This window comes from Argiope bruennichi, chromosome 2 (assembly GCF_947563725.1).
Source record: "Argiope bruennichi chromosome 2, qqArgBrue1.1, whole genome shotgun sequence".
Taxonomy (NCBI): Eukaryota; Metazoa; Arthropoda; class Arachnida; order Araneae; family Araneidae; genus Argiope; species Argiope bruennichi.
The window spans coordinates 49949507-49972973 of NC_079152.1; the positions used below are offsets into that span (position 1 = coordinate 49949507).

Genomic DNA, 23467 nt, shown 5'->3' on the forward strand with positions numbered 1-23467 from the left:
CATTCGATTAAAATATGATTAATGGTAAAATCCACACGACATGTGGGACATCATGCAACTCTGCAAGTGGATATTTTTAATTGCCCTTCTCAAACAAATAATTAAACATATAGAAATTGGATCTTAATTTCATCTTCAATTTTCGAAAACAGAATGATACTTTATACATATTTAATTATTCTCAAAATAGCTATTATTTTAAGCATACAAAAGTTGATCAAACTACTTAACACTGAAACAATATGCCATAGGTGTATCAAACGATTTTTTAAACCTAAAATTAAGTTATTCACAGCAGTTATTATTTGATATAAAAATTGCAAGGAATCCCTAAATATCTCAGCTTTAGTTAAATTAATTCTAAAATCATTTTCTAAAATACTTAGTTAGATAATTAAGTAGTTTAATAACCTCTTTAACAATAAAAATTTAATTAAAAAAGGTTAGTTAATAATAGGATATACAACTCTTGAGTATATCAAAGATTTTATGATTCAAATGCTTCTTTGTTAACTACGACAGAAAGTCTGAAAACTAATACGATAATTTAAATTTTACAGTATTTCAGAACAAAATATGGCTATTACCGCCACAATTTATATGAAGAATGCACATAAATAAACAGTAACACATCAGGTATATTATATATATATATATATATATTAGAATCATAATTAACCAATCAGCCAATGTTATAAACAATTACAGTTTCTTTATTAAAAAATAAGAAAGACAAATGTTTCAAAACAAAAGTATTTATTAAAAATATCAAAAATAAATATTTCAAAGCACAAAGACAACATTTAGTATCAAATTACTTTAAAATTAAAAAAAAATCCTGATAACAAATAAGCAGCTGCAAGTAAATGGCATAAAAATAGATTTATACAAATTCATTAAAATTCTAATGATTCTACTGAGAAATTAGAAACTATAAAATCCATTAAACATAATGTGTAAATTAACTTGCATACATTGTAGTGTTTCCCATAAACTTTTTTTCACTACTTCATTTGGGCAAGTATAATAATAAAAAAATAATAAATAACATTTCATGACTTTGACATTTTAAAATAAAATACAAATTAATACTTAATGAAAAGAAAAATCTATTTAATATGAATCGGCATCTAATTTTGAAAATTATTAACGACTTTCTCGATGCTTTTAGTCAGTTATCTTTATATTTTCATTTTTTATAATAATAGATATTAAATAATAAAGATGAATATGTGTGTGCGTGTTGATCCTTTACAGGACAGAACATTTGACCTATAGAACAAATTTGGCACAAATATAACTTGGAGAGTGGAAACAAACACTTGTAAGCTATGTTTTTGAAATTTTAATTAGTTAATTTTGACGTTTTTTCTACAATAATTTTTGAAAATATTTCAGCACAATTTTTTTTTTTTTATACTCTTTCAAAAAAATTTTTAAAAATATGTTTTTAGATACCAATTTAACTCTTAATCTTGAAATGACGAGTTAGATTTGTGCATCAAATTATGTAATGTGATATTTAAATCTGTATTTAAACTAAAGTGGCAATTAGTTTAAAAAGTCAGAAATCTCTCTGTTTATATATATATATTGCCGAACTTTCAACAGCAGATTACTTTGTTGCCTTGAAATTCAAACCATCTTCATTGTTTTAATAAATATTTCATCAGGAAATTTTTTCAATCATTGAAAGCAAAAGTAAAAGTGTTCTGTTTAACATCTGTATAGTAAAATAAATAAAAAGATGTATTTACAAGATCATAAAAATTAAAAGAAAGTCAAGGAATTGGTTTCCGTTAGGAAAGTTCATATATGTGATAAACCAAACATATTCAATCAATTAAAATAAGAAGGCTTTAATATCTGGTGGAATCATAAACATGAAGTTATATCTAAATAATTTAAATTAAATTAAATATAGCTAATACCTTCAGTGAATCAAAGGTGACTAGCTTACAAATAAGGAGGAATTTAGAAAAGATTTTGAAAAAATTACCCACTCCAGTATTACTCAGTGTGACCCCATCTGAATTCTTAACTTATTGATTAGGAAGGTGTGATTTAAAAAAAAAAATTATATCTGTTTTTCTTCAATGTTCTTATTATCATTAATATCTATATTGATTTTATTTGTAAGAAGCCCACTTTTTCTATATAATTACTTTAAATTATACTAGTGCAATTATAAATTTTAAAAATAAACTATTATACTAATTATCTATTATAAATATTGCATATTATATATTTAATCAAAAAGGAAAAATTACAGAAATTATTCAGTTTTCTAATAAATATTATTTTACAGTCAGATCTCACTCAATTTCTATCTGGCAGAAATAAAATAAAATAATTATTCTGTAATCAACAATGTATAAACATCCTCATGCTTACAAAAATCCCAAGTTTGAATCAATTACTTTATAATTTACAAATATTGCACAATGGTATACAAAATAGAAACACTCAAAAATTTGGCACATCTTTATCACGAAATTGATAAACATATAAATATATAGTGGTTGAATTACTGATCTTCTGCTAGAACAATGCAGTTTTCACCATAGGAAGAGATATAATGAACACGTTTTTTTTCTAAACACTTTGGATTTTTTATATTATATGAAACAGATTCTTCTCTGCTGGTCAAACTGCTAGGACTTCTACCACAACAAAGAAGTTCTTTATCTGCCAAAGTAAAGAGAAAGGAAAGGAATATGTATTGAGAAATAATTCAATAAGAGTTTAAAAAAAATACTACAAACATTAATAAAAGCGATACATAAATTTGAAATATAGGTTGAAAGGAAGATAAAAAACATAGTTTAAATGTATATTACAGACAGAGGCATTATCTTTAGACCTTCAATAACTGAGTGTTTAATAGGAAATTTCAAAAGAAGGATAAGTAAGTATTAGCACGGCAATACTTTAAGCTAAAAAGAGGCGAGATATTTTTTTATACACATACAAAAATTTTGTAAGAAATATAAACATTTATTAGTAGCTAATAAACAGCCATTTAATTAATCTCAAAATCAATGATATTTGAAATGCAAATCAAATAAGGTTACAATAATTAGGAAACAGAAATTTTACTGCTGCTTTTAAAACAGCGTTTATTAAATGCATTGTAAAATAAGTCAAACAGTTGTGGAGAAAAGCATTTATTATTAAGATGTCAAAAAGATGAATTTACCGTGAGTTACAATCAAAGTGAAGGTGTCACCACAAGAAACTTGTGAAACTTTCACATCCTTCAATTTTTCGATTCTTTGAGGCATGCAATAGTCTAGCCCTGGTTTACCCCAACCAAGCTGCCCAAAACGATTGGATCCCATAGAGTACAGTTCGCCAGCTTCTAAACAAATGAAAAGAAATGCATATTAGATAATATACATGATAAATAAAGAAAAGTAATGACTTAAAACAATAAAAGAAATTTCCTTATAACTAAATAGTAGCAACAATAACAGAAAACTAATTTTTAATAAGTAAAAATAATGCGAAAATTAATAAATTTATTTATTATACTTTAAAACTATGACAACAGAAGAAAAATTTTAAAAATTTTGAAGCATATTACAGATTCTTTTCTACAATCCTTATATAATGATCAGATGTTCATCTACATATACTTGGTTTTCTTAAATATGAATTATTCACGTTAAAGCAATTTAAGCATAATTTTTTTAAAAAAAAGTATAATCACTTAAAATATTTAAAAACTTTCTAAATTATTATTTTTAAATGGATATTTAAAAATTATTTTAAATTAATATTGTATTTAAAAATGTATTTCTGAATTTAAGGGGGAGGCTAAGAAAATTTTTTAAACATAAATGTGCCATGAAAAAAATGTAAAAAAAAATTCCAACATATGCTATAATTTTAAACAATTATATAAAGAGTATTCATGAAATTTATTTAGTAAAACCAGTAATTATGTTGTTAGAAATTCAGACAAATACATATAAAATTACAAAGTCAGAAAAATAACTCTTAAATCAATTACACAATATGCAGACAAAACAGCATAATGCTAAAGCGAAAGTACTCAATTATACAATGAAACTTGATTGTATATACATTTCACATAACTGCTAATATTTCATTGGCTAAAATTAAGCATTTTCTTACCAACATTTCCAAGAATAAAACATTCAGTCAAGTTAATAATTTTGAAAATATGTTCTCATCCATGATATTATTAGTCATTTTCTGCTTTAATAATATTAAATTTGCATTCTTATTCCTGTTTCACATTTTTCAAAAAACCAAAACAGCAATAAAATAAACCAGGGGGGAAAAACCATTTATCACAGGAATTAACTAGCACAGATAAAAATATTTTGGAAATCTGAGATGACTAAAAAGGATGCTGTAAATGATGGGAAAATGTTAAATATGTGAATGGAAATACAGGATTATATTGCATATTTTATATATAAGAATAGCAATGTTTTTGTTTTCATTTCATTTTTTGCATCACAGTGGACTAAATTAAAAATTTTGCAGTGCCAGTGAATGCAAAAAAGGGCATTTCAAGAATACAACAGAAAAAAAGAAAATGAAAACAACCCTAAAGTTAATAAGAGCAGGGAAAAAAAAAAAAAAAAAATGGATATTTTGACTAAGATTACAAATTTAAAATAAAGCCATGAAGTTATTAATACTGTAATGATAGAAGAACTGTAATAATTTAATAATAATATATCCAATATTAGCATTCATTTTATTATATATATAGAAGCAACAATATGCAAAAAAATAATAAACTAACAGAAAAAAATATTCGACATTAAATTTTTAATAGTTTGAGATATAAACAATTTAAAAAGTATTTCTGATAAATATAAATAAAACTCAAATATGCAATAAATAAACAAAATGCATACCATTTAAAATAACAGTATGCGATTTGCCAGAGCTAACCGAAACTGCATGAACATCTTGAAGCTGCTCAGATCGTACTTTAGTGAAGAATCTTGTTTCATCTATTTGATGGCCTTCACTGGAATCCATTGCAAGTTTATTATGCCTAACGAAAATTTTTAAAAAAGATCTATCACCTTCAGAAACTGTGTTGAATGCATCATAAATCATAACTATAAAACAAATATTAGATATACCTATACTAATATTATTTTTACAGGTATTTAATATTAAAGTAATTTTATTTAATATAAATAAAGTAATGTTTTTGAAAATCCTGAAGAACAGTAAAAGATCAAAACTATTCATAAGAAATAGCATATTTTGCAAAGATTAATTTTATGGTAAATTTTTATATGTAGTATCAGATTATTGGAATATAGTAATGTTAGTACCTATGTAGCATAAGAAATTATTCTTAAATTGCAACATGAAACAAGAAACTGCACATCTACAAAAATCAAAAATTGTAAGGATGATTATTGCATTATAAGGAATACATGATTAGTTCACAAACATGTCTTTGTAGGTTTTAATAACTTCCATACAAGAAATTCACTGAAAAATATATTACTGATATTTGATTTTAAATTGTCTAAACTAATATTAAGAAGAAACTCTCATCAAAGAAAAGAGTAACTGAAAGTAAGAAATAGGTACTAAATTGAATTTTTTTAAAAAATGATAATATCATTCAGAACTGATAAAAATGTTTGTAAAAAATAAAAGGTAAATATCAATTTTTTTTTTATTTTTGCAGTAAAAAAAAAAAAAAAAAATTGTAGGATTTCAAAAAAATTTTAAGGAATTTATTTAGTCTAAAATTAGATTTTAAAAAATCTGTATGTATAAAAAAAATACAGGTTAAGCATTAATGAATCAACTGATATAAAATCAGCTAATTCGTTATTTCTTCATTTTGTTTTTATTTATTTGATGAAATATCAGTAAGATTACAATTAAGTCAGAATAACTTTTTTATTAGCAGAAAGAATTAAATTCTGGTTCACTAATTAACCTCTATTAATGTTAAATATGAATGTTGTGTGTGTGTGAACTGGTACTTAAGAGGCCTCAATACATATATATTACATGTATATGTACATATATATTACTTTAGAAGGTGGAAATGTGCATCTCAGAGCACTTTTTTTTTTTTTTTTTTTTTTGAAATTTTTCCACCATAACTTGCAAAAATATTACAGTACAAAAATAATTTTTACACTATTTCAAAATTAAAAAAAAAAAAAAAATATTTTTCTATGATATCAATTTAATATTTGCAAAATATTTTTCTGAATTTGCCACTTTATAAAAACTTTTTTTATTATCAAATTCTAAAGAAAAGTTTGCATTGATATATTGAGATTCAAATTGTTTTCAATGTTTCATCAACTATTTAATCAAATGTTTATCTTCCAATGTTGAAATTTTAAGGAAGAAATGTTCAGTTTAACATCTGCAAAGTTTATATGAGGAATTAAAAAAAATTAAGTTGCAGTGCTGCGAAAAGTAGAAGATAGATGAACCAAGCAATTACGTTATTAATAGATTGGGAAAAGTTATTATAAGAAAGGTTCATGTACATAATGAACAGAACATTATGTAAGACAAATTAATACTTAATAGTAACTTATTGGAATATGAAATTATGCATAAAATGAACCACTATATCCAGCAAATCAGCTTGTCATCAATAATAGAAAAACATGCATTAAAAATTTATTACTTGGTATTTCAAATATTTGTACATTTTTAATACTGACATGTATTAAAATGCCAATTACATTAAAGTGTAACAATGTCAACAATAAGGTATAAAAAGTAAATAACATTTAATATACATGTATTAAAATGATACCTGTTGCTTCCACAAGCTAATAGTGATGAATCTTTAGTTATAATGAAGGAGCAGTCAGTCCCACAATATATTTTTTCAGGTTTTTCTTTCCACTCAATTTGGACTAATTGAGGCACTAACTGAAAATTGGTCTCACCTAGTCCAAGGCAACCTGAAGGAAAATAATTTAACAATAAATTTATCAATAAATGAAATAGAAAAGATTACAATATTGCAAATTACTTTTTGTGGCTTTAAAATGCAGAACAAATAGGAAAATAAAAGACACTGAAATAGAGACAGAAATGCAATCATTAGATCCTGCTATTATTGCGATTTTCTCAGGCTTCATTATAAACTGTTATTGGCAATTAGGATTTAAATAAAACTTCTGTGCACTAGCTGCATGCTAATGTATCACAAGTAAATCTTGGTCTGGAGACTGTAATTGTCTCCGTCTACCCGCTGTTCAAGTATAATTTAATACAATAACTACAGAATGAAAGACTTAGATAAGATTCAATATCTATAGTCAGACACTTGTCAAAGTTTGAGACAAAACCAAAAAATGATTAACTGTTGGTCGGTGTGTACTTTCTGAAACATTTCAGAAAATGCAATGACTTAAATATAGAAAATTAATTTTAATAATTCATTTATTAGAATATTCAAAAAAAATTATATACAATATAGAGTTCTAAATTTTGAAAAAATTAGAAATTCACGTAGAAAAAAACTCCAGACAAAATATTGTTATTATATTATTTTTATTATATCTGCTTATTGCCAAAGGGTCCAAATGAGGAGAAATATGATTAAAAAAAACTATCAGACCTATTTTAAATAATGCTTTAGTAACTTGGAACATGGTACAAAAACATGAATATTTCCAAACTATTTTTAACAAAAAATTTTTGATAAGTATGTATGTTGAAAAGAATGCGGAATAAATGATATAATCATGAGTTACACAAATATTTTAAAGCCCCAGTGTTGTTAAATTTATAAAATTTCAAAAGATGAGATAGGTAATCAAGTTATTCACTTGCCAATTAAGAATAAACATAAAAAGATCGTCGTACAAAATGAATGAGAAAGCATCCTACAAGAAGACCTAAAATTAAATTTATTGACTATATTGATAACGATTTTAATATTACTGGGTTAAATAGTTAGAGAAATATCGCTGAGAACGAGTCTAAATGGAATTAACACATTGAAAAGGCTATGATAAATTGTTTTTGAGCCACTTATAATGACTGTTGTAAACATGCATTGACAAACAAGATTTTAAAATATTAATTACCAGAGCTGCCATGACCCCAAACAAAGACATCATTCTCTTCAGAAAAGGCAAGAACATGTTTTGGGCCACATGCTATGGACTTGATGTCATGATTGAATAATGGTTCTACTATTCTGGGCTGTATAGAGAAAATGACATAAGAAATAAATTTCCAAAAGAATAACAAAAATTGCATACTTTTGTAACAGACTGGAAATTAAAAAGAAAACTTTTTTTAAATATAGAAGAATTAATAGATAAATAAATGTCTTATATTTCTATCAGAAGTTTGCATTCTAATTTCTTAAGCAGTCCAACTAAATAATAAAGTATTAAATTTTTCTGTTCGAAGAGGAAAATATGCATAAATGCAATGAATGAATGTAAATGAATGCAACTAGTTTTTTTTAAAAATAATATATTTTTAGTATAAAATAAAATAAAGCAATAATTTTTAGGAAATTCTGCAATAATTTTAGATTCCCAATGTTTAGACATTTAAATTTTTCATCATCTTTATTTTGCAACAATAATTCTTTCAATGCAGATTACTATTTTAAAATTAAGGCTGTTAGCACATCTGAATAAAATATTTAAGAATATTAACATAATACAACATTTTTATGAAAGCGTTATTAAAATATTTTGTTTTACAAATTACATTTAAATTTTGTTAATGATAAACATTTCATTACCTTAGAAAATTCACATTCCTTTTTTAACAAATTTTATTTCACTTAATGACAATTATAAAGCAGAAGCATCTATTTGCCACTAATATTTGTTATCAAAGCAAAAATAAATATTACAGATAATAGGATCATAATAAAAACATACTACAATAATTAATTTTATTCAAATAAAACTATTAAAAAGGCATCAAAATGCCATTTTAAAAGAATAAATGAAAAGAAATATTTCCACATAATAGTTATTGTAAGATGTAATTAAATCAAGTGTTTAGAAAAAATTTCTATAAAAACTTTAAGAAATTTGCAGAATATTTTTTTATGCATTGTCAAAGATTTTTACCTGATTAATATCTCGATCACAAGAGAGACCAAGACACCCAGAAGATGCTTTTCCAAAGGCAAATACAACACCATTATCTAAAAAATATTCAATAAAATGTGAAAAACTTTTAAAAAGTCAAACATTTAAATCCACATACATATAAAGATTTTTGAAAAGTTTTTTCATACTTTAGCACATTTAGAACATATATGTAAGATTTAATTGAACTATTCAGAGAAGATCAAATTTGGATATACTTTCAGAAGCAAATCAGGAAAATTGTAAAGGAAAATGAAAAATACTTTACGATTTCAAAAGGAAAGATTCTGTACATCATCAAATAAGATTTAAAAAAAAAAAATGTCAATTACAAAGATTTTAAAAAATAACAGAATTCAGAAATTCCATTAATCTTTTCAGGTCAATTTTTAACAATTATTTTCTAGAATATATATATATTCTTGTTTTCCAAATTTATATATATAATGTTTCACATACCAGATAAACAGATGCTGAAACTGCTTCCACTCACAACTGATACAATATTAATGGCAACTTTTTCATCTATCACATGAGGAATATAAGATGGCACTTGATTTTCTGGCTTCTTTTCATCTGAATTTATCTACAAATATTTGAAAATTTAAAATATACATAATGCATTTTAATATAAACTAGGCAAATTAATAATTTGTTATTGTAGATTTACTAAATACTATAAAAATAATATAAAGAAGGCATAATTCCAATTAAAAATAAATGCAATAATCTAAAATATGTTCTAGCAAGTAAGTTACAGGTATTAGGAAAAAAATGAAGAAATAAAAATAAACCAAATTTTCTTTCATTAAACTAAAAGGATATAATAATGTCATGATTTTGAATAACGAATTTGAAAAGGTACTTAAATTTCAGGTAAGTCATTTAGGTATCTACTCAATTTTGAAAATTAAAACAATATTAGAAGCATAATTACAAAAAGAAAAACTTTTTATATTTCATTGAAAAATATGATAAATCAACTCATAGTGACATTGTAGGTTTTAATGACAAAGCACATCTGAATTCAGCTTTTAGAATACAATTTATCAATCATTTCTACTACATGATGCAAATCTAATTTTCTTGACTTAGTACTATATACTCCAACGATCACAAGGATTTGAAGCCTCTTTTGAACCATAATAGATATGCTTATAATTATGAATACCTCAAAATATATTGAAACTTCTTTTGCAATGCACATCTTGATATTAAAACAGTTCATGCAATTTTTATCAATCTATTCATTTAATAAAATGTGTCAGCAAATTAAGAAATATACTGTTGCACTTGTAATAATATTTTCAATTTAGAAGCATCTTGTTCCCTTGTATATTTCTCCAGCTCAATTTTTATATCTTGTAATTTGTTGCAGTATGCAATTAACCAAAAATAACAATTTCATTTCTTAAAAAATGTTGATGACTGTGATATTAAGCATTTATGCTTGATCCTTTATTTATCCAAAATTGTTCAAAAGCAACATGTTTTTATTGGCCCTTATGGAAAATCTACAACTCCAAATGCTTTCCACAAATATTAAAACATGCCTTTGTATATAGTTGTCGCATAGTAATATTAACATAAATTTCTAAGAAATAATTTAACAACTAAAATTTTTTCAAAGAACATGTAAATATATTATACACAACTAACTATAGTATGAGCACCTCTCCAAAAAATATATACTACAATATTTCACCATTTGTCAGTTCAAGGGTTAACAATGCAGAAAATGCTATCCATATGCACACAGTAAATCTGATACTATCTCTTGTGAAATAAAGAGAAGTTGCTTATAGGGAGAAACTTAAAAGAAAAAAAATCTCTGGTATGCTAAAATTGATACTCTCACTATGCTATAATTGATGATGAGCATATTCACATTAGTTTAGAAGCTTTATGCCATTCTGTTCATTTTATTATGCATTACCCTTATTTCAGTCAGTTCTCCAAAAATTAATTAAAAAAATGGCCATTCCAAATTTTTTAACAATATAATCTAATTTCAAACCAAAAATAATATAAAAATAGCCATTTTTCTTCATGTTAATAGAATTTTAAATATAAGCTTAATTTTTTAGGTTCTTTCCTGAAATAATTAAATATATTGCTTGTTTTTCAACATTTGCTTTACCAGAGATGATTTTTTAGCAAGGAAAGGATATTAATTTGCAATATAAAACAAACAAAAAAATCTGCAAATTTAATAATAAATTTTATCGATATATTTGATATTATTCCAGAATTCTTATGTGCTTGCATTATTATTCACGATACATTTCATATATGCTTTTTACAATACTTGTTAAAAAATATACCTAAAATATTTTTTTCAAAAAATAGATTTATATGGCAAAACATTTTTATCATTGAAAAGATAATTTCTTTAAATATTAAAGTAATGTAAAAATCATTTTTCTAATATAATATCTTCATAATTTATCAAGAAAAACAATAGAATTCAGTTTTATTTTCAATTGCTTAAAATTCTAAATAATTTTTTTTTTAAAATCAATCTAAAATGAACATTCTCATCCTCCATAATGTATATGTATCAAGTGTGTAGCTTTAAATCAAATAGTCTGGCCTGTAGAGCATCAACATACATATATACATGCATGCACACATACTCATCTTTATTACAGTATATATAAGAGTTTACATACTGAAATAACAGGTCTAATTCTCCAACTTATAAGTAAGCCATTTCCTGTAATACCAATTTTATCCTCAGCTCCTAAAGAAATACTCTTTACAACAGCTTTTGGTGGATTTGGTAGAAGAATTGCATTGGAATGCCTGTTTTCAAATAACAGTACACTCAAACATTTTTTGGATTTAGGAATAACTTTGCTTGATTGGGAATCATCTGATGCTAGAAAATGAAACATATTCTAATAAATTTAAAAATGCATCATAAAATTAAAAGAAAATTTCAAATAATGCAGAACTGGTTTCAATCTTTGTTTCCCATTTTAATGTTAAATCACAATATACATATTCTAAATCGCATCATTTCGACAATAGACAAGACAAATAAGTAATTTATAAAATGTCTTGGGAAAAATAACAAAGCTACTGTATTCCATGTGACAATAACCTGCTCAAAATATTTTTTTTAGATGTACATGATAAAATTATTCATAAAAGAGTGTCAATATAAGTCTCTAAAGGACAATTGGTACAGATGAGATACTTTCAGTTTTTAAATTAAATTAACTATCAAAGTTAATATTTGAATAACAGTTGTATCAAGAAGCAATATTTTTTTTAATTACAAAATTGCTTTGAATAGCTATGTCCAAGTCATATAAATTTCAGTAATTATTCAATACTTTATTTAGATCATATAAATATTTTTCTAATGCATTATTAAGTAAACATTTATTTCATATTATATTAGAAATTTTTTATAAAAATTATAAAAAATTTCAATAATTCACTCATTTTATTCTGAAATACATTGTTTTTAATGACTAAATCAAATAAAAATTTATTTCAGTGAGCAAATGGCAGATGTTTAGAGAAAAGTAGAAATATGGAGAGGCTTTTTCTCAGTTATGTAAATGAATTTGTTTTTGTTAAATACTGTTTTTTATTACTATTTCATGAAAAATTAACTTTACATTATTGCATAAAATCATTTTCTTTTACTTGATAACACTAGTTCATGAACAATGGAACATAAGCAATTAATAACATCTTATATTCAGAGTTTTTACAGAATTCATTAATGATAATATTTTGATGAAAAGATTTTTTTTGGATTATGTAGCCTCATTTTATCCCTATATAGTAAGGATATGCCAGATTTTTTTAAATTAGTGCAATCAAGAAGAGATAAAAAAATCATAATGATCTCTATCAATTATAACAGAAAAATAAAAATATAATGAGTAAAATTGTAATAATTCTTACCAGATTTCATATGTGAATGAGACAGCTTAGAGGAATCAAATTTTGGAAATGTCTGTTCATTTTGTGGACTAAAGAGAAATAAATTGTTTCTAATTAATTACTTTTTTCTCTTATAACAGACATTAAATAAACATTATGCAAACCATTTACTTAAATTACAATTACATTATGTAAAGAAAATATCTGAAACAAAAAAAAAAGTATTATTCAAAATAAAACATTCAACTTTGAAAGAAAAAAAAAAAAAGAGAAATTACTTATGCAATATACTACTTGAAATTTTCTAAAAATTTTCATTTAATCATGTGATAAATCATATAATTTATACAACAATGTAGTAGGCAATTCTTTAAAAAAAAAGAAATGGTTCACTTTAACAGAATAATATCAAAAATTTCATCAGACAGGATTTTTTTATTGCATTTGATAAATGAGAGAAATCCAAATTTATATATAACAGAATTTTTTCTTTTTCTTTATTAAAAATAAAAGAATTAAAAAAAAGTTACCTCTTATTACATGGGATAGATCCAATATCAACATAAAGTTTGAAGATAACTCTAATCATTACAGGATGACACATAATTTGAGCAGCTGTGGGTCGTTGATTGTGATCCAAGTGCAACATGCTCAACAGCAATTTCCTGAGTTCATGGCTATAAATTCCCTCAACAGGATCAAAACTACCTTTCATAATCTTCATAATTAAAGCTGGTAGTGTCTGAAACATTTGTAATTGGTAGTGAAATGAATTTAAAAGTCAATAAAAATTAAAAAAAATTAGCTTAAAATAGAACTTAAATAACTAAAAAAAATGACAAAAAAATTTAAGATTAAAGAATGAAACTCATGTTTAGAGATGTCAGAAACTTGTTATAAGATTCTAGTAAACAATTTAAAGATCATATGAACTGAATTAATATATATTTTTTTAAAAGAACTGAGAATTCTAAATTAAGAACTCAAGATGGATTCAGTAAAAATCACATCAATTTTAAACAGTGTAACATAAAAAATGACATTCCATTATATATAAGTTTTAAGAAATATATATTTTAATTATGATTAAAATTATTAATTTATGGGGGAGAGAAATTTTTAGAATTTATACTATGCAAGGCAAGTAATTTATTTCTTTAAATTTAGACACATACAAAATAAAAACGTAGCACTTGATTAAAAACGAACTCTAAGAATGACTACGGCCAGCTTGAATTCCCTGCCCCTACCATTTTCTTAAAGCTTTGCTCCATAAAACTAAAATAAATTCTTATACATTATTATCAATACTATTTGTATGAATTCAACAATAAATAAAAACAACAATAAAATGAATTGAATTACAGTTTGTTGAAATGTGTTGAATATTTTTAAGATTATCATTAAAATTAATTATCATTAAAATTTACTGATATATTGAAATTTGATTTTTAAAATGTTTTCAATATTATTATGAAAGTTGCTTTTTAATCCTATGATGGGCAGAAAAATATATAGCATGTTTCACACTTGTTTATAACTTTTTATATATAATCAATTTGAATCGTAATTATCTACACTTAATTCTAAATTTAAAAAAATAAATTTGGCAGCTACCAGATTAAAGTTAACAAAGTTGTCAAATGCAATACAAATAATTGTACAGTTAATTTTGCAAACATTAAAATAAAGCAAATAAGATTTCATTTCTATTAGATGAAAAATTACACACTGACTGCAACAAAATGAAGATTTGGAATGATGTGCATACATGTCAAACACACTTAACTGGTTAATATCTTTTTAAATCTTTTTGATAATAAAAACAAATTCCCTGTCAGCCTGATATCTGGATTTGTAAATGCTGACTTCAAATTCTAATACAAAAATTTTCTGTACTTTGAAAAAACAGAAGGGTCCCATTGTGACATTTTATATAATTTAAGACTACATGGTAATATGGAAGATTTCTGCACTTTGTGTAAAGCATAAGAATATTCATTTTATGTAATTTAATGGTATTTGGCAGAATCTATTGTAATTAAAGAAATAACAAAAGATGAAAGATGTTATTAATAGCACTGGAAAATGCCAAGGCAAAGTTTAATTGTCTGTAAAATCTATTAATATAAATAAAACTGTTCAGATACATGTAGTTATAAACTACATGCAATGTTTATTTCAGATATTATATAAATTGATAAAATACAGGCAAAGAAAAAAACTAATTTGAAATGTTTAACGTCACTTGTACAGATATTATTTATAAACCATCAGTTCACATTTTTATTTACTTTGATTTTTAGTTACTGTGTCTATAAATTCACACATACATCTAATCTCCTACAATACAGAGATGTAAAAGTTTATTTAAAATAACACAAATTATACTTTATACAATACAAGTATATAATATAAAATTTAAATTTTTATTGCTTAATTTTTTCAGTATCTTTTTTTCCCTGTTTTTATCATCAATGCTAAGTTATTATGAAACAACATCATCACAAAACCAATTAAAAATATAATTGTGAAGACTTCTCTCTTACATTCATTGTGATAAGCTAACAAATTTTAATGACAAAATTCAAAAAATTCAAAATCAAAAATGAAAGTTATTTGATACAATCAACTTACATTTTCAATCTTGTTATGTATTCAAAAATGGGTATGAAAATCTAATATAAAATTATATTGTTAATATTTAAGTTATTTTAATTAATATACAGGAAAGAGCATATGGGATTAATTTTAGATCTTTGTTTTCTTCAATCCTAAATATTATTTAATTTTTTAAAACAAAATTTAATAATTTTTCAAATATAACCTAAATTTAAAATTATGTAATGACACTATAAATTCATGCCATCTCCATAAGGACAAAAAAAAAAAATCATGGAGAAAAAAACCATTCTTACTTAATTCAAAAGTTAACAACCAGAAAGAGTGAGTGTTCGTGAAATATGAATTTTGAAATTATAACAATTCATCACTTTGTGATTAATAGGAAAAAAAAAATGTTAATTGAGATTAAAAGTTGAATTTATTTTTAAGTAGAAAAAAATGCAAAGCACTGTTAATGAACGAATTAAAAATAGTTACCATATTTAGATTAAAAATAACTTATTATGTATATAATAAACATCATTTTTTTTCTTTCTAATTTGAACAATTTAAACCAGTTCATCAATTAATCTAGACTAATGAAAAATATTTTCAATGTCTTAAAAAAAGTACTTACACTGGCATGAAATGGTCTCTTGAGAGTCATGAGTTCATATAAGATGCAGCCAAGAGCCCAAATGTCACTTTTCTGATTATATCTTGCTTCTAGTTAATGAAAATCATTGAAAAAATTATGTTGCAGAGGGGAAAGATTTCTCATCCAGCAAAGGCAAGAAGGCAAGTAAGAGAAAAAGCTAGAAGAACAAGAGAGATAAGAAGTAAGCATTAATTAGGCTTATAAATTTTCTACTACATATTAGTAGAGCTATAATTTTAATAAGTAATGATTAGGCAAAATTAGCACAGCAGGGATTAATAAAACTATAATATTTAATAAGTATTTAGCTAAATGCTTAAATTTTTCAATTCAAGATTTTTATTAGATACTAAACAAATATTCCTTTCTCTTGCCACAGACAAACTGCTATAAAAAAAGTAATTAAATAAAAATTCCCTAAAAAACAAAAACAGAAATAAACTAATAAATAATTTTTACTAAATAAGTGTTTTGAATATATATTATATACTCTCAGAATATATAATTTCTTTACTATACTTACGGCTTTTAAGATTTCAGGTATATAAGAATACACAACTTATTTTGCCTTTTTAGAAATAGATATTGCTATAAGTTTGCTTTTTATTAAATATTTAAAATATAATTCAGACAAGTTTAGAAGATATGTTAGAAGAAAATCTGAAAATGATATGAAATAGGATTGTTTCAAAAACTATCAAAGAAAACTTTAGTATTTATCTTTGTCTACAATGTAAGCATATTTGAAGCATTAAAAAAAATCATTTATTTTTATTTTAAATATATATATATATTATTCACTTAAATAATTTTAATGGAGAAAAGTATCTCACTTGTTCAAATTTTTAAGTTATTATATAAAAAAAAACCTTCAAATTGAAAATAAATATCTAATATCTCAAAAAAGCATAAATCAATAAAATAATTTTCATGGGAAAATGATGTTGCTAAGAATCTAGAATTTTTAAATATCGAATACATGAGACGTAGTTTCAATGTAAGACTTAAAATTATTAAAGAAATTTCCACCATAAATATATGTAAATTTAAAAAAGAATGTTTTTTCATGCTTTATCATGAAAACATAATAAAACTTGGAGATTTTCTGATAATTTTTTTAATGATTTATTCTGTTTAATAATAATTAATTTAAAGCATAAAGCCCTGATAGAACTAAGAATACATGCTGCAAATTCTAGTTGTGTCATAATTTATTTAGTTATTGATAAAACAGGTGATAAAGATACATATTGTTACATATAGTTTTAAGCTACGAGAATATATTTATAAATTAAGAAAAGAACAATTTGGCAGAACTATAAGACTATCAAAAGAAAGGAGAGATCAGTTCAATAAATGCAGGTTATTATAAAATAATTAAAGAATACAATTAATATAAGTAAAAACATAATTATATTTAAGAAAAAAATTATCAACACATTAAATTTGAAGGAAGAATTCGTCTTCCATTATGTGGTAGTGAAAGAATGATTTTACTACTCTAGAACAGCTACCAACTATTTATCCTTTCTTTTGATAATGACTTTCAATCACAATTAGTCAATATCAGCTTAAAAAATGCATGCACAGACAGAATTATAATCTTGCACATTAAACTGCAAGTTTTCTTCAATTCATGTAAACAATTATAGGTTTATAACTTTGATAAAATGAGTAATATTAAAAGAAAAAAGGCAGAAGAAAAATTAATGTGTACACAAAAAAATAGAGCCTGCTTTTGTCAAAAGTTCAACTATCAAGTAAAAACATTTTGAGCTGTGAAATACAAATGTGTACAGAACTTAAATATTCATCACATTTTATAATTGATTCATAATTCTGTGAATACATTTGCAGCTCTGTTGGCATTTTTTAATTCAGCAATTTCACTACCATACTTTATATAAACTTTTCTTATTATTGAAAGGGAGAAAAGCTTATATGAAAGAATAGAAATTGAAACAAACAGTTCAGCAAATACACAGAAAAAGTAAATCTAAAATAAAGCTGCATTAATTACAGGATACGGTTTGCCTTCACATAACTCAGGAGATATATAGCAAGGAGTACCCACCACCTGAAGAATAAGTAAAGAAAAAAAAGAAGAATTCAAATAATTAAAAGGATACAAATCTGTCACCAAATTTCATATGAAGGAGACTTTAAATAAAAACATAATTAAAGAGCACAATTTAAGATGAAATTATTTTTGATTTCGTAATTTCAATACTTTTAATAAAGATAATTAATTAGTTTCAAAAATTTTTTCATAAATAAAATAATAAAAATATATTGTTTTCAAGCAATCTGTAAATACTGCATACCAGCGTGACATAATTATACAAAATTAAGAATATTTTAAGATAACATACCGTATAGGCCTTGCTTTTGCTGCTCAACACTTTAGAAATTCCAAAGTCTCCTATCTTGACAATGTTTTTTCTTTCATTAAGTAGAATATTTTGTGATTTTAAGTCCCTATGTAAAATCAACTTTGAATGAACATGCTGCAAAGTATAAACCATTTGACCAAAGTAATGAAGTACTTCCTAGGGGAGAAAAATTAAAAGTAAAAATATAAATATAATTCTAAGAACACAATAAATTTAATTTTATAATAAAGAACATCAAAGACAATGACTAATAAAGAAAATACATTATCCTATTGATTCCTTGCACATATATAAAGCTACAAAATTATATAATTAATATGATAATTTTCAATTTTGTTGTCTATTAATAATTTAGCTTTGTAGTTCTTGTTTAATAATGGAGTCACAGATACATTTAAAGTAATGCTCAACTGCAAACATTAGTACAATTTATTATTATTAAAACATTTTTTTAACCATCTCGAACAATAATGCATTTGCAAACTTATGCATTAATGTATTTCTTTCAAAAATATTTTATTAACATTTTAATTCCCAATTTAATCATTTTCACAAACAATTGTGAGAGAAAAATTGTACTTTCCTGCCAAAGCAGAAATATGATAAAATTTCAACAAAATGCTTCAAAATAAATTATTTATATCAATATAAAATATTACAAAAATGAATTTAAAATTTGTGAAATTTAATATTATACAAAAAAAAATATATCAAAGTTTTTAATAGAATATGTGTGTGTGTTTTTAAACCTTATTGTTTGAGAAAGAGAAAAAAAATACCTCTTCAGTCATCAGTTTTCCATTTCTCTGAACAAGATAATCAAATAATGTGCCACCTAAATTTAATACAAAATTATGTAAAAAAATTATGGGAAAGCTTTGAAAAAATCATGCATATAATTACTAAAAAAATAATTTATTCTTGTTTTTATCACAAATTGAAACATAAACAATAAAGACATTTCATTCTTAAACTGCAAAAAAACATACGATTTTACATTCTTAAACTGCACAAGATATGAGTTTAGTCTAAGGGGATAAAAAGGAGGAGTGTTATAAAAGGAGTTTATCATATAAATGAAAAATTAATAAAAAATCCAATGTAAAAAATATCTAGCTAAGAAAAATTCTACATTGAACAAAAAGTGAATCTTGAAATCACCAATTTCCTTTCAATCTTTATAGAAAAAACATATATATTACTGAGAACTGTTTTAGTTTTCTTCTCTTTTGTACCAAATTGTCATTCTAAATGTATAAATTAGCTGCAAATTAAATTTTAAAAAATTGTTCTTCATACAAGATTCCCTGTAATTCTTAAAATAATTATCAGTTCCAGTAATATACCTTAATTAACATAATAATTACAAAATAAATATAATAAAAAAGCAGTAATCTCAAAATGAACTGAAAAAGCATAACATTTCAAAAATAACTGAAAATTACTGATTAAAATTACATATTACTAATACCTTTAAATACGACTTACTACTAATACTTTTTTTAATTAATCAAATGACCTTTTATAAGTATTATTTTCAAAAGGTTTTTTTTTTTTTTTTTTTTTTTTTTTTGCTATTTATCACAAGCAAATAATTTAAAATTCCATGTAACTAGAATTTAGTAAATAAAGGAATTCAATTCAGTCCTGATTCTAAATGAATGAATGTGTCTTTTGAATAGCATGATAAAAATTATCAAATGCAAATTATTTTAATGTTAATTATGAAGGATTAACTTTGTAAGTGAAAGAATAAGTAAATCATACTTATAATAAATATATTTCATAATTAATATTATGTAACCATATACATAATTGAAATCATATCGATACAAAGATACTCCTAGTGAAATGATTTCTATTAGCAAACACTGAGTATTTTAGATTGGATATTTTAATAATTTCCTTTAAACTTTATTGCTTACTAATAATAAATTATAGCTTGATATTTAAATAAATCAAATTATCCCATTATGAATTCAGTATTAATATTCAGCTTATAATACTGAATTCATAATGGATTTATGTTCACATGTAAAGTAATACCTTACAGCAATTTTTTTAATACAATGTTTCCTGCAAAATGCCCAAAAATTATGGATACTAAAGTTTAATCCCCAATGCATACATTTGTTTATTTTTTTTAATTATTAATGCAAATTTAAATTATATTAAGAATTTGAATTACACTGTTCTATCATTCATTGGAATTCAAGAGATAAATGAGCAAATAACAAATTTTCCATGCAATACCTTGAACATATTCCATAACAATAATCATCGTTTTGTCTTCCAAAAAACTTTCATAGTAAGCAACCACATTAGGATGATCCAACATAGAAAGTACTTTAGCTTCATTCATGGATACCTGACGTTCCTCCACCGTCATTTGATCCACAGGAATTTCTTTAGTAATAACTAATTTGTTATCAGATTTCTGATTGCAAAGATATACCGTGCTGCAACAAAAAAAAAGTCTTATAATCATAAATTATATTCATAAATTGAATTAAATAAAGACTCATGAAATAAATTCTAACTCACTTCAAAATGAGAAGGAGAGTTAAATATAATAATCTAAACATTCCACAACACAAAAAAAATTTCTAATTATATGAACATTATTAAACGTATAAAGATTCATGTCAAATATATACTGGTATTTTCTAAAAGTAATGTAAATATTTTAATAAACAAAATATTTACCCAAACGCACCCCTTCCCACTAAACGTATTTTCTCGTAATTCTCCATAGTAAATATTAATTCAATAATAAAATTATTGTAAATATTCGAGAGAAAAGAAGAGCATATTTTTTTGGCTAAATTAATTTCCAGGCACTTATTTAAGAATATTTTACTTAACAATATAGACACCTTGGAACTAACGCGATTCAAAAGGCGAGCGAGCAAGTATTTGTTGGTAAACAGAGTTGAAATTTGACTACTGAAATCAGTGTACGAATTATAAACTTCCTGGTGGCAACATTCATTTAATTTTTCCATCCTTTGTTAAAGACAAAAAAGATTAGATTTCAAATTTGATTCAAATGGGTCGAATCTTCTAGTAAATTAATCTGTAAATTTCTATTTCAGTTAGTTAATTGGCATTTCTAGAGGACACAGCAGTACATTTGACGAACGGCATTTGTGACTGTAAATTTTTAACCATTTGTTTTACTACTCGAATTCTGCAATGAGTGAAAAAAAATATAATCATCATAGCCCTTGTTTAAGAATTAATTCAGGAGAATATTTATCCTTCTTGCGTAGTCTTCATTGCAACTTTAATAGATTTTATACATTGTTTACCTATTATTGATTTCAGGAATTGTTGGAGGGGATTTTTTTTGTTTATTAATTACAAAATGAAAGATATTGTGGCATTTTTCAATGATGACTTCTAAATATATTATCATGAGCAAATGACTTTCATATCACCAAAATTTCAAAGAAATTACTTGTCCAGTGATAGTAAATTTGTGGCCAAGCAAATTTTTTTTTCTCTTTATATTTTTATATCTGAATAAAATAAATTTGCAATAAGCTCTTTTCATTATTATAATTTAATTCAAATTCTTTTAATTACCTCAATAAATTTCAGTAATTCATAATTTGCATTATTAAAGTTTAATTAAAAGAATTTATTTATTTATTCTTTTGGAAATTTGTTCCCCATAAGATTTTCATCTAAAATATGATATGCAAATATAACATGCAATTTATATTTGTAACAAAACACTGAAGGTTTCGAAATAAAATAAATATATATCAAATGTTTTTATTAAATAATTTTTGACACCTTTTTAAAAATATCTTGATATTTATTTTCAAATAAAAGAAAAAATATTTTTTTTTTTTTTGAAGGTTACAATTTTTTTGCAGTTAAAAATTCGTATTTCATTTTTCGCATTACAAACAGAAAGGATTGAAAAAAATGTACCCTGTAAATAATATATTGTTTCCGAGTGGAATCTGTAGGGGATGAGAAGCTGCCAAATAAGTAATCATTTTCTTATTGCATTGGAGTAATTTCCTGTAAACGATTCTATACATTGATTTAGAATAATGTTACGAAAGCAACATGGAGCAATATGTTTTTTGATCGATAAAATTTACTATTTCTAGGTTAGTTAAGTTTTTTTTAACCCTATATTGATTTTTTTATTGCATCTATGAACCCCATTTAAGACACTGAATCACGAAATAAATTTTTATTTAATAAGTTTTAGTCAATACATAATTGAGCCGTTTATTTTGAAAATGGGGCAAGTCCATTTTTTGTTATTGCGAGATATTTAAAGGTTTGCATTTCAATAAATTCAAAAATATTGGTAAATATTAATAGATATATTTTTTGTATTTTGTGATACCATAATGTAAGTTTATAATCCAATAGTGTATACAGTGTCGACTAAAAAGAAGTTTTATTATAACTAAATGGGAAATATTTGTTTATCATTTAATGGGAAAATATTTCAGTTACATCAGTCTTTTTTTTTTTAATAATAAAAACAAAATACTATTCAAAAATTTATAATTATTTATTTATTTGATAAAAAGTGAAACAATATTCTTGTAGAAAATACAACTTAACAAAAAACAATTCAGTTTTATTAAGAATTTCAATGAAATTATGCATTTTAAGTTTATGCGTAGGTATAATTAAATTGAATTTTATTCAGAATTTAACATTTTAAAATGTTTATGATGAACAGAAGATATCTATGGTAATAAACCCATCATGTCCTTGCATTTTTCAGATGTAATAGATCCCTGTTTTTTCATATATAAAGG

At 23.9% G+C, this 23467-nt stretch overlaps 1 protein-coding gene across 2 annotated transcripts; it reads right to left on the minus strand.

The window, feature by feature from the left end:
- Window positions 1–843: 843 nt before the first annotated feature.
- Window positions 844–21584, minus strand: LOC129962108 (serine/threonine-protein kinase Nek8-like). 2 transcript variants are annotated; one of them, XM_056075838.1, is made up of 17 exons: window positions 21378–21584; window positions 21216–21248; window positions 20925–21130; window positions 19451–19506; window positions 18651–18827; window positions 18306–18355; window positions 16258–16339; window positions 13547–13758; window positions 13038–13105; window positions 11786–11994; window positions 9573–9699; window positions 9093–9169; window positions 8082–8199; window positions 6797–6947; window positions 4899–5041; window positions 3200–3361; window positions 844–2688 (listed from the first exon to the last, which is right to left on the minus strand). In XM_056075838.1, the coding sequence occupies exons 1-17, from the start codon at window positions 21422–21424 to the stop codon at window positions 2528–2530; spliced, it is 2079 nt and encodes a 692-aa protein (XP_055931813.1). In that variant the 5' UTR covers window positions 21425–21584; the 3' UTR covers window positions 844–2527. The 2 variants fall into 2 exon arrangements, with proteins under 2 accessions (XP_055931813.1, XP_055931814.1); XM_056075839.1 differs by lacking the exon at window positions 21216–21248.
- Window positions 21585–23467: the final 1883 nt, after the last annotated feature.

Excerpts from the sequence above, each read along its gene's own strand:
- LOC129962108 (XM_056075838.1), bottom strand. The coding sequence starts at position 21,424 with ATGGAGAATTACGAGAAAATACGTTTAGTGGGAAGGGGTGCGTTTGG. Across the intron at positions 21,131-21,215 it reads ACTCTCCTTCTCATTTTGAA|CACGGTATATCTTTGCAATC; the intron begins GTGAGTTAGAAT and ends TTTTTGTTGCAG. Across the intron at positions 3,362-4,898 it reads GCATACTGTTATTTTAAATG|AAGCTGGCGAACTGTACTCT; the intron begins GTATGCATTTTG and ends TCATTTGTTTAG.